The following is a 12,992-nucleotide window of genomic DNA, read 5'->3' as shown; positions in this document are numbered from 1 at the left end:
CTGTCAGTTTCTTCTTGTGTGGTTTTTTTTTGTGTGTGAACTGCAGCCTGGCCTCTTTAGGGTTTAACATTTTTTTTTTTTTTTGTGCAACACAGTGTAAGAACTCACATCTGCCCAAGAAACATTCAGTAACTGAGTGTCCACTTACTTTTGAACCCTTTTGCAATTAGGGCACTGTGTGTTTTACAGGGCTGAGACTTGGCACTTTAATGTTTGTTTACTTTCAAATTGGAAGAGCAAAAGGAACCAACAAAAAAAAAAAAAAAATGTGGAAGTGTCCAGATAGTAATGGTCTGGACTGTTTATATTCCATCACTGTGAATAAATGTGATGTGAAACAGGTGCAAGAGAGAAAGAAGGAAAGAGTTTGAAGCTCCAGTGAAATGATGGAGGTGTGGAGGTGGAGACGTTGGCTGAGGATTCATTAACTTTCCTCACACAGTATAAAGTGTGTAGGTACTCCGTATTTTCACGTCCCCAGAGGCTCTCTCTCTCTCTCTCTCTCTCTCTCTCTCTCTCTCTCTCTCTCTCTCTCTCTCTCTCACACACACACACACACACACACACACACACACACACACACACACACACACACACTTATGCCCTGATTAAACATCTTCTGAGAATATCTTTCCCCCATATCTCCTCATATCTGCATGGTTATATCGCTCCAGAGGGAAATACACTGATATATAGTGCGCGCGGAGCCACCCACAGGGCGCGTGCACGGTTTAATCATATCGAGAGAGAGAGAGAGAGAGATGCTGTCGGATGTGGAGTCCGGTGTGACTTCTCTATCCTACACTGCTGCTGTCGGTAACGGAGCGGCTGCGCACACACCTACACACACACACACACACATACACACACTCACACTCTCTCCTCTCTATCACACACACAGCAACCAAGTAAAGCAGTGTACTTGGTTCTCCTTTAACACACGCGCGCGCGCGCACACACACACACACACACACACACACACACACACTGGGAGCCAGGACTGGTGCACTGGGAAGAAGGGAGTGAAGAGAGAGAGGGAGAGGGGAGAGAGAGAGCAAGAGAGAGAGAGCAAGAGAGAGAGAGAGAGAGAGAGAGAGAGAGAGACAGGCGACACATGTCAGACCGGATCGAGCAGGGGAATGTACCGGATTCCGCTGCACACACGCCCGGGCTGTCCCGCACTGAGGGCTGCGCTTCGTTAACGGGACACGACACCGGGCTGAGCCAGAGGCGACAGGGGGACCGGACCGGGATAGTGTAAAAAATAAAAAATAAAAATAGGAGTCACCTGGCTGCGGAGGAGGGAGGGAGGGAAGGAACGCAGGGAGGGAAGGAGGAGGGCGGGAGGGTCGGGGGGGAGGTGTGCCAGGCTGACAGCGCTTTGTTTTGGGTTAACGACACCGCTTGCGCGCAACGGAGAGTCAGCGCAAAGTTTCCTCGATGGCGCTGGTGATGGAGCCGGTGAGCAAATGGAGCACGAGCCAGGTGGTGGACTGGATGAAAGGTAGGCTTTAGAAACACACACATACACGCACACAGTCACACATGCACGCTCAACACATCTCTAATGAACACGATCAATTAATAGACTGAAACCTCTAGAATGACACACCTGGTTGCGCAGAAACACAGTGATGAACATGACTGATGATCATTAACGCAGGCGAGACGGAGGCTGGTAGGATGTTATGTTGCGTGGGAGGTGTGCGTGTGCGTGTGTGCGTGTGTGTGTGGTGTGTGCAGTGTGTGGTGTGTCCATGCATCATCCTAGCACCTGATGATCAGTGGGTGATGATGTAATGTGTAAGTGACTGGAGGACAAGCAGCCAAACTTCAGTGCTGAGAGCAGGGCCGGGGGTAGAAACTTTGGATGAGGGGGCCGGAGTGGGGCACGGATTCAATGAAGGGGGGGCCCATCTGGGAGATGACTAAGAAAGGCCTGGTTATTGGTAATAACAAACTGTAGATACATTATTTATTTGGTGTAATACATGAGCGTTAAAGCAGGAGCAAGACGCCCAGACTGAGAGGGAAATGATCTTTGTTCTCCTTTCATGTCTATTTGCATTTCGTTTCTGTTTTGTATCTCTTTGTAGTCATTTTGTGCAATTTGGTGTCTCTTTGTAGTGGTGAAGCATCACTCTGTGGTCATTTTTCATGTCTTTGTGGTCTTTTGGTTGCTGTGGTCGTTCATTTTGTCAATACTTTTAGTGCCTTACGTAATTTGTGGTTGTTTTTGCATCTCTTTGTGGTGGTTTTGTGTCGCGTAGTGCACCATGCATCACTTTCTAATCATTTTACATCTGTTTATGGCCTTTTTGCATCTGTTTGCTGTTGTTTTGTGTCTCTTTGAGTTTCCAGCGCAAGAGTTGCCCCATATAGAGGTTCTGAACAAGTTCTTACTCTGGGGGGGGGGGGGGCATCAGGGGGGCCTTTGCCCCTCCTCTGGCTCTGCCTCTGACAGACAGGAGACTTTTAACATGAGACGACTGACAAAACAGGATTGAGGTCAATTCATCCATCCTGTAAGACTGACTATGTAAAGTCCTATCCCCTCAAGTGCTGTCAAACCGAGATTAGTGGGTGAGAAGCAGTACAGAGTCTTTAAGGAGAAAAAAAAAATGTCAATTAAAAACACACAAAAAGTCTAAATTAGTGTTTTAGTATTTATCAGAAAGAGTAATTGAGTTTTGTTTATAACAGTGTTTGTGATATCTCGCAGTGATCAGACCAGAGATTATGGTCATGCATAATTCAGCAGGCAGGCTGATTAGGTCTGTACCCAGCGGCCTGAGCGAACATCGTAAAACTCCTTTACACATTAAAAAAAGAATGACTGTTGCTGATACATTGTGTGTTCCAGCCTCCACGCTGCTGTTTGACAGTGCAGCATTGTTGTTCCTGTGGATAAAGACCCAGTGTAGACAATGTGACTGACAGATTTCCTGCATTTGACACAATAAAATACTCAAAAAATCTTCAACAATGAACATCGAGTTTTGAAAAGAAGAAACTTTCCCTTTAGGCTCTAGGTTTTGCACCAATTATAATTTGTTCCTCTTTTAATTTACCTCTCATAAAACACATTCAGAACGACTTGTTGCCAACATAATTACAACATTTTGTATGTTGGTAACAACTCCATTTGGCTCAACATCCAGTGCCAATATCACACAGGCTTCCCCAAAAACACCTGCCAAAAGGAGACCTGCCACACTTAAGAGCAGTCCAATGATGAGAGTTATTATCTTACCTCATTTAGTTTCAATTAAGAGCCAAGTTTTAGCTGAGGTGCCAATGGCATAACTTCCATTTTAAAAAAAGTAATCTACTGTATATCCAGTTCTGCCAAAATAACAACTGTATGAAGGTCATTCCGAACTTTCTGGGAGGGTGTATCCAGTTCATAAAAGCAATTTGGGCTCATACAGAGGCTATAATTCTTGCTTTGGTAGCAGTGAATAATGCCATCATATCCTAAAATCTCCTCCCAGTTTCCCAGCTGTTGGCGTTTTTGAAACTAAACTCAGAGCTGGAAGGAAATTTATGGGATCTGGGGGAGTTACTAGGTGCTAAAACAAAATTGGGGGTTGTGATACCCCACCAAAAATCTATATTTTTAGTATCAAACACTCCCAAATGGTGGTTGTAAAAATGCTGTAGTTTTTGGAAAATGGAGGCTGTGGTCAACTCTGATTCACAACAGTTATAATAAGCTCCAGTTGATATTTTTCGCAGCAGACATTTTGACTTGTTGACAAGCAGGAAAAGCAAACGTGAAACAAATTATATCCGCAATGGCGCCAGTTGGAAGGTAGTTTTGTAAAAAAAACAACCGGCTGATATTGTTGTAAAAGATGCAGAGAAACGTTCTTATTGCCACTATTAATCGCAGAAATGTAGTTTGTCTGGTTGCTCAGCTCTCGCATCAGCTGTTGCTCTCTCCTCACGACATCAGGGTCTGTAATTTACTGGCTGTCCTCGTTGCTCAACTGAACGCTTCTTGCTTGAGATGTTAATATAAGCTTATTGTGGGCCCTTCTTTTTTTACAGTCTTCTAACATTTCTTCTACGCGTCAGTGTCGTCAACATTCATTTAGCTTTCAGCCATTCTTGTTCCTGCTGGACATGGTTAGGACACACGTCAGTAGGTCATTAGATCAATAGTATCATGGTATGATATATTTTTATCACATTAAAAATGATACCATGTTGTTAGTTTTCCAAAACTTCCTGCTTTTTCACTGTTGTTGCTTGTTATTTCTGTGAGGTTTTAATGCATCATCCAACAGAAGTCTATTAAAAAAAATACTGGCCCAGCAAAGTCAAAAAATACCACCTACTGTATGACAAATTGTTTTATGTTTGAATTTGACCTTTTGACCTTTTACAGCACTCTCATCAGGACGATCAGTGGTGCCAACATTCATCATCGCTCCATGTTTCATACCACATCTATCAAACACAGCCTGATGCAAAGTCCCACCCTCCACATAAACTGAGAAAAAATGATTAATAATAACTAATATTAGAAATAATTGTTATTCATCATGTCTGTTTCGTGCATAAAAAGCAGGTCAAGCATCTATTGACTCACATGCTTCAATAAAATGCAAATGTAAATTGTGACAAAGACTTATTTACATGATGTACTGTGTCACTTTCTCAGAGCCTCATCATTGGATGGGTTATTGGTTGGTCATGTGCATATGGCATGTGTTTATTAGTGCCCCTGTGTGTGTGTGTGTGTGTGTGTGTGTGTGTGGGTGCAGTCAGTGTGTGTGGGTGTATGGTGAGTTGTTCGCCTCAGACCGTCTGTGCAGAACAGCTGACAGACACACACACACATACACACACACACACCCGCTCTGAACAGAAGGCTCCACCCGGGTCCTCGGACATTTGGTTGCACACTCACACACACACTCACACACACACACACACACACACACACACACACACACACACACACACACACTTACATATACACACAACACACGTGGCATGCCTTAGTGTGGTATTCGGTTCATGCTGGGTCTCTCGGGTGTGTCTGTGGCGACAGAAGGAAACATGATATACTGTATTTGTATACTGTGTGTGTGTGTGTGTGTGTGTGTGTATATATGTGTGAGTGTGTGTACAATAACATATACAGATCACATATACCACAGGCGCTTGAGGCCAGAAGGTCTGGCCATTGTTGACTTGGCGACAGTGTTGCAATGGCACGACTGAGGCTGAAACAATATGGGAGTGGTAGACTTCAATAGTAATATGAGAACTTACTGTACATTGCTGGGGATGGTGGGAATTTGTGCCATGTGCCCTGCTATCATCTGCTCATGCAGGAAGCCGTACCTCATTTCCCTTGCATGAATTTGATCGCTAGTCTTGAAAATCAGCAGTGAAACTGCCGCGACAGCACCGTGAGCACATCTGATGACACCTCTTACCACAAGAGAAAGCTGCCAGATAGTGACAGCCTGTAGGATCAGAGGATGTTTGGTCTGTGGGCTTGATCTTTTTTAGACTTTTTAAATTAAAGGTGAGACATGACAAGACTCATGAGGATTTATGTTACTTAAAACATCCGTCAGTTTGTGTGTCTACTGAGCAAACGTGTGGTGCTTTGGGAAATTTTGGTTTGAAGTGTTTCGGTCACTCGGTGGCCAAAGAGTCCAGGCAGGCCTCTAAATGTTACTCCAGCGTGATACAGCTCTGGGTTTACATACTCAGCGATAAAGCTGAGTGTTATGTTCAATGATTTTCTTATTTTAAACCCGATTGCTGCCGCAGCACTCAACAGGAAGAACAATTAGAGTCAAAGTAAGGGGTTTAGAAAGCCTCCTAAATGGAGACAATTTACCGTTGTCATTTCCACAGTTTGGTACATGCACTTAAAGATTAAAAGACAAGTCTATCATTTGGAGGTAGAAGAACAATGCTGCTTCTTTATTTCCATGTCTTCGAGACAGACAGATAGATAGATATACTTTTTTAAATTCAGGAAAACATCCCATCATATGGGACCCAACTTCCGCTGTTAGCTTTAGCCGCAGTCTTTTAGCATGATATCATGCATATTCAAGACCCCCTTTACAGGTTTTGTTTTAAAAGACTTACGTTAGCTTAACCAGCTACAGTTTGTTAGGTTTTTTTTCCAACATCTGTCTGAAATCAAGGACCAGTTGCCTCTAAAAATTACTAAGAATTTCAAGTGGTAAATCTGCCAATAATATTGCATGCTGCGTATGCTGTATGAGAACGACAAGCTAACATAAACTAACAGGTGAGCTACAGGAAGCAGTCAGTGCTGAGCAGGTAGTGTACAATGAATTAATGAATGGGTTGTTTTTATTTCTGAAAACAGCTGTCTGCTGCAGAATGGTGGGAGTAAGGCCAGTTAAACTGTAGGTTGTAACGCCAAAACAAATAAGCTTAAAGATGGAGAAACATTTGTCAGTATTGGCGACACCTTTGACATTTGACACAAAATGTGTGGTCAAAAAAAAGGGATAAAGATGTTTGTTGTTGTTATTAAACAAAAGAACTATATTTTTCCATTTCAGGGTTAAAAAACACGCTACAGCAATCTGGTTTATGCTGTTTCCAAATTCATCATGTCGTTTTCATAAACCCTAAGTATCTTCATTTTAACTTGGCTATAATATATTTACTATTTTACCTTGAAAATGTGATGCTTTAAAAAAAAGAAGAAAGTTTTTTTGTGCTCATGGCGTTGAAACCTTTTGAAACCTTTCTAGTTGTAAACACCAGATATAAACAGAAATATTCAGGGAACTGAATGTGAACGATGTTGTGTTTATTGAGAAGTGCAAAATTCCAAGGAGAAAATTTCTAAATCAAATCAACATTTCTTTGCTTTAGCATTGCCTGGGGAAAGGGTTGCCTTCATCTTGCTTGAGTTTCCTCTTTCTACTGCTTTCCCATGCATGAGGTCTGTACTTTTAGCTTGCCTGATTTTATTGGCACAAAACTGATGTGATGGGGAGAGAAAAGGAGCACAGACTGTTTTGAAGTTGAGGTCTCCCAAATGGTATTAAATCAGATAAATGAAGAGATTCTTCTGGTTGAATACATTACAGTGAATTCCAACAATTACTCTCAGGAAATGCAAGAAATTACACACTAAAAGCACAAAAAGCTGTTATTAAAGAAGGAGTGGGGTGTGTTTTTTATTTCCCTGATGCAAAATCTTCCTAGACAACATTGGGATTGAAACTGGCAACCTTCTGGTCATAAACTCACTTTGAATAGCTGTCGGGCTTCTAAGATCCTGCATTTACAAATCCCAGGGACACGGTGAACGCTCGTCTAACTTTTATTGTTACCGAAGCCTCAGAGTGCTTGGAACAGATGACACATAACCCGACAGGGAGAGCCAGATCTTTTATAGGACTCTCGAACATCCCAGAAGTCACCGCAAAATCTAGTTTTATTAGACGTGTGTGTGTGTGTGTGTGTGTGTGTGTGTCTCAGAGAGAGAGAGAGAGAGAGAGAGAGAGAAGGTGTTTGTGGGAGTTTGGCTTGCCTGCTGTTGTGAAAAGTGTGCCTCTGTGGGAGTTCAATGTGTGAGTCAGCTATGAATCACACTTTTTCTTTACCAGTCAAACACATGAACTCTCACAAACACACACATACATGTGCACGCGTACTGTACATCCAGAGATATGAGTGCGTGATTGTACAGATTAGACACCGTTATACAACAAACCCACGCAGACATTTACACTGAGCCTTGTGAATGTCAATTTATAGCAAAACCTGGAATATGTTAAAACAGGTACATTTTAGCATATTCATATACAGTAGAATAATGACAACCTGGGGTCCTACTTGTTCCCACCTGTGGTAGGAACACCACAGGTGGAACTAATTAAAAACAAAGCCGCTAATTAAAAAAAAAAAGAAAAAAAAAAGGATAAATTACAACTTGAATTATAACAAACGAACAAAAAAAAACAATATATTGAGTAACTGTAATACCTCAACAGAATGTGAGAGAAGTTGAAAAGTTTGCTTAATGGAAAGGATTGAAACAATTTCTATCAAAGTAATGGCTAAAGAGTTCACAGTGTTAGCTAAGTGACTCTGTATTGGAAAGTTCAGCCGGACCAGGGCTAGCTGGTTAGTATGCTAACTTCAGCAGAAGAAAAGTAGTGATAGAAATAGAAGCAAAACAAGAGTTAACGCTGCTTTCCAGCGCTGGAGACAGCTCTAGGTGAATGAAGGAATGAAGTTTGATGCTGAACTTGCAAAGTTTCTTCTAGACAGGCAAGTAAACAGTTGTTACTGCTAACGCTACTAACGGTTGCTTAGCCAAATTTACAAATAGCTGTTTTAGTTAGTTAATAGCTAGCTTGTAACCTAAAAAATAAACAGTTGATTTAACGAATAAATGGTTGACATTATGAGCTAAAATAATAGAAAAATGGCTGAAATTATTGGCGGTGTCATACTTCAGATCACCTGAAAGGGCTGTGGGGTAATTATTTGACAAAAGAGGTTGGGGACCACTGCAGTAGAAGAATGAATCCTAAACATCAGTCATTATACTGTATTAGCTGTATAGCACTGTTTTCAGTTTCTGTTTCAGTCTGCGTGGGCGTGTGTGTGCTTGCTGACGTCACTTACAGTTTGACTCATCAGTATTCAGGGCATTCACGCTCTCCCTCACTGCCAGTGATAAGCGATGCTGATTATCACTGAACTTTTGCTATGCAGTGTATCTCTCCCCTTCTGCTTCTGTCTGCCTCTCTCTGCCTCTAAGCAACTAACACTTTGCCTGTGAGAGCCAACATTGTTTAAAACGGCTTCACATCTATTAGAAATCAGCCGCTATTAGCGCTCATTAAAACATGTCTCACTGTTAGAGGGGAAAAGTGCTCAGACACCTCACTTAGCAATACCACAATGTAAAAATACACCGCATAGCCGAAAGTATGTCCACATTACACTTAAATGTGTGTCGTTACATGGACATTAATATGCTGCTGTAGCAGCCTCCCCTCCTCTGAGAAGGCTTTCTACAAGATTTCGGGAACTGGTGATCTTCCACTGATAAGGTCCGGCTCGCATTTTGTGTTCGAGTTCATCCCAAAGTGCAGGCCACTTAAGTTCTTCCACACCGAACTGGGAAAACCTATAACTTTGTGGACTTTGCTTTGTGCATAAGATCATTGTCATGTTCCCAGACTGTTGCCACAAAGCTTGGAAGCGCATCACTGCCAAAGAATTGTATGCTTTACCCTTAATTGGAAGTAAAGGACCTAGACTGGGCCATGACAAACAGCCTTAAACCAAAAGTATAGAGCTGTCCAAATAATTTTGGTCACATATTGTACTTTATTGCAAGCACAAGTCCTGCATTCAGAATACGAATTATATACAAGTATTGCGGTATGAACGGCAAAGTATACAGTATTCACGCAGAATAGCTTCTTTTTATATATTTATATGCCTGTTTGCTTTCTCGCTGAGAGTTGGATGAGAACATTGAAGAATGAAACTAGAGCTGAATAAAGACTAAAGGAACGGCTTGCTTGGGTTTATCCAAAGTTAAAGAATAATTTACATGTGATATTATTCGAAACACAACAATATGGTTTAACAGGGAGTTACATGATATAATGATGATACTGTGATACGTAACTTGGGTCATTAGTGATTTATTAACAATAACACAAAAAGTATATATTTGGTCATTTATGGTCAAATCCAAATCAGTGAACACAGTAATCACTAATCACAGTCACTTGCTTGTGGTTACTACAACGTGGATATTGTACAAAGTGCGTCTTTCAGCCCGTTTGTGGACAAACTAAAGTCTTTTAGATCTGATTCATGGATGGTACAAAAACTAGGTCCTTGTCATCAGTAGCCTTAGGCACATCTTCACTCGCAGAGCTGCTACCGTCAAAACCCTCTGCTCTGCAGTAAACCTGACACCCAGGTGCTGCTTGATCATGCGACTGTGACTATAGGCTATTACAAAGTGACGTTTATGGGTTATGGGTGCTGGTCAGGTGGATTTCTGAACTGTAACAGTCCTGGGCCACCTGTTTACTGCTACTTCCAGTTTTTAAGCTAAGCTACGCTAATTACGTTCAGACCGTCTCCAAACCTTGAGTGGCACTTTAAGTGACCTTCACCTAACATTACAGCCGGAAACCACACAAATAAATCACATCTGAATGGTCTGATTCTTCATTCTTATCAAGTCCTTTCATGCTTGCCAGTGGAAGCTGTGAGCTAAGATACCACATCGACTCCATGTGTTTGGGGGGGGGGGTCAGTGGAATCAATTTGTCGGGTGAGATAATGGTGAAAAGACGATGCCTAATCTTTCACATTGATTGCTTGTATTTCATTTCATTTTCAGACCATAAAAGCTTTGTTAATTCTTGTTGCAAAAGATAAAATGACGTGATTTCAGGCTTCAACTTCTTTTTTTCTTTCCCCTAACTCGATATGGCATTTTGGAACTGCACGCTTCATTTAGACTTCAGATGGGGGAGAAGGGAGGAAGCATGGGGAGGGTGCAGAGGCCGACAAATGCTGTTTGCTTGACGCTGATGAGAGATGGAATTTGTGTGTGTGTGTGTGAGTGTGTGTGAAATAGTTTGCATGCAATTTAGCAGCTGGCTTCTTTTTTTTTTCTTTTCCTCTTTGCCTTTTTCCTTTTTTTTTTCTCTCTCTCTCCTTCTTTTCCTCCACTCTCTTGCCATCCTGCTCCACCCCCCCACCCCCCATCTTTGTTAGTGTGGTTATGATAGATGAGTGTATTATAAAGCGGGGACCTGAAGCGGGGGAAATCAATGCTCATTCCTCAGAGGTGTGTGTGTGTGTGTGTGTGTGTGTGTGTATGTGTGTGTTTGAAGTGTGTGTGTTTGCCAGTTGGCTGTTTGTTAAGAGGTTAGAAGCTGGATACATTCATTGTTTTGGGAGCCAGGGGCTGCAGCTGAGCAGCTCTGTCTTGATCTGCTTTCCTTTGACTCAGCAAACCCGCTCCAGCCAGACGAACACACACACACACACACACACACACACACACACACACATGCACAACACCAACAATGCACGCACCCATCCACTCGCACACTCACACACTAACAGATCTAGAGAGATCGTCCCACATATACTCACAACACAGACGTTACACAATCCAGCAGAGTGTAAAGTCTTACCTGGACGGCTGCCTGATTGCCCGTCCATTACCGCTTTTGTTCCAGTCTCTTGACTCATGTTTCAGATACAGAGTTTGTTTTGGGTCCTTTTGAGACTCTTGGCTGGACACAAAGCAGTAAATAGTGTTGATCTGAGGCCACTTTGTTTCTAAAACTTCATACAATGCCTCTTTCTCTGCTGCAGTTTTGGTCACAGGTGCACAACAAGTAGTCAGCAAGTCAGGATCCACAAGTGGTTCTCTTCCAGGATACAATACTTAAATGCAGATAATATGGAGGTCCTACGCTGTAAAATCCATTAAGCACAAAAGATTCATACATCACAACAAACCATTTGAAAAGCCTTGCCACTGTGTGTCACAAATTTGGATTTATTTTAGTTGAGATTCCCAGCTGGAGCTGCAAACTGACAAGTGTTCTCAGCATCAATTAACCTTTCTCAATTAACTGACAAAGAGCCCATGCTGATGCCTTCAATTTGCTTGTTTTTGATATTCATTGTTGTATTGACAGAAAAACGGCAAATCCTCACGTTTTTAGAAGCTGGAACCAGAAAATGTTGAATGATTGATTATATGAAATGTGAATATTACTAATCAATTAAAAAAATATCTGCACAGTGAAGAGGAACGCGTTCTGCAGTTTTTGTAACTTTCAGAAAAAGATAATCCGACAATGTGCGCAGCGAATTGGCCAGGCGCGTAGAAGTGTGAAAATATCAGCAGGGTTTGCACATGTACTTCCATTACTTTTTGCGTTTACAGCTGAGTGCAACACCATGAATGCCTTTTAAAGACTGTCTGAAAGTTTACTATTCATTGTGTTGATACTACAAAGACACAAAGTTCTTGAAGAGAGACTAGAGGATGCAGCCAGGCAGCCGTAGGAATTACACTCATATTGGATAATTTTGCACTAGTGCCAATGTTCAGTGCCAGTCTGTCCTTTATGGATGGGTGTGTATCTAATAAATCTGTCTCCTGTAAATTACATTTATTTATCACTATATTGTTTTCTCAATCACATTGTGCTGACTAACGTAAACACTGGCCGGATTATGTTCAGAGACAGTGTTTTTGTAATGAATGAAGCGCTAGCGGAGTTGCCAGGAAGTGATCGGGACGTATGGTGGATGTACGAAGTGCAGGACTGTAACCCCAGAGACGGGGGTTCACATCCACGGTCCCATCTGTGTCTAGGTTTAAAAGCAGTTGGATTGAGGTTGGGTAAAGATGGTTTTGGTTAAATCTAAATAAAGATGTTGTGTCTGAAGTCACTGAACCTTTTCTGTATTAGACCAGACCACGATCCTTCCCTATAACCTTAACCAAATGCTGCACGTCCCTTAACACAACCATAAAAAAGTTTAATAATGCCTGCCAGATACATTAATTAACAACACTTTCCTCATTATGTTAACAGAAAACATACTTGACTAATGGAAAAATGCGTTTGCTGTTGCAAATTAGCTGCATATAGAGGTAATTTCTGCTAGACAGTAGAAAAAGTTGCGTCTGACTTCTCATTCAACTCTGAGTTCATGTCTTGTTACAGCCATGGGATTATTTTCCATGATTCGTTCCTATCCATATACCAAAGCTGCCATGTGGCAACTTTGGTATTTTAATGGCAACAACCAGGCAACAGTAGTGTAAGTTTACTGTAGTCCTGACCTGATGTTCACCGTCATGGATCAAGCAAGTTTCAGAAGTCTGCTCATTGATTTCATACTGCACAGAAATGAATGAAAACCAGTGGATGTCTGGATATGAATGGTAGGAAAAA

At 41.8% G+C, this 12,992-nt stretch overlaps 1 protein-coding gene across 3 annotated transcripts in view; it reads left to right on the top strand.

Annotated features, from left to right (window-relative positions):
• The first annotated feature begins 1,378 nt into the window (after positions 1 to 1,378).
• Positions 1,379 to 12,992, top strand: part of cnksr2 (connector enhancer of kinase suppressor of Ras 2) — a 51,556-nt gene continuing 39,942 nt past the window's right edge. For all 3 annotated transcript variants that reach the window (XM_022767188.1, XM_022767187.1, XM_022767186.1), the window contains exon 1: positions 1,379 to 1,504. In XM_022767188.1, the coding sequence (XP_022622909.1) occupies positions 1,441 to 1,504 (64 nt within the window). In that variant the 5' untranslated portion in view covers positions 1,379 to 1,440. The remainder of the gene's footprint in view (positions 1,505 to 12,992) is intronic.

The sequence above is a fragment of the Seriola dumerili genome, unplaced genomic scaffold (genome assembly GCF_002260705.1).
Source record: "Seriola dumerili isolate Sdu_G_001 unplaced genomic scaffold, Sdu_1.0 BDQW01001124.1, whole genome shotgun sequence".
Taxonomy (NCBI): Eukaryota; Metazoa; Chordata; class Actinopteri; order Carangiformes; family Carangidae; genus Seriola; species Seriola dumerili.
Note: the sequence above shows the minus strand (reverse complement) of the source record. Positions and strands in the feature narration are given on the sequence as shown.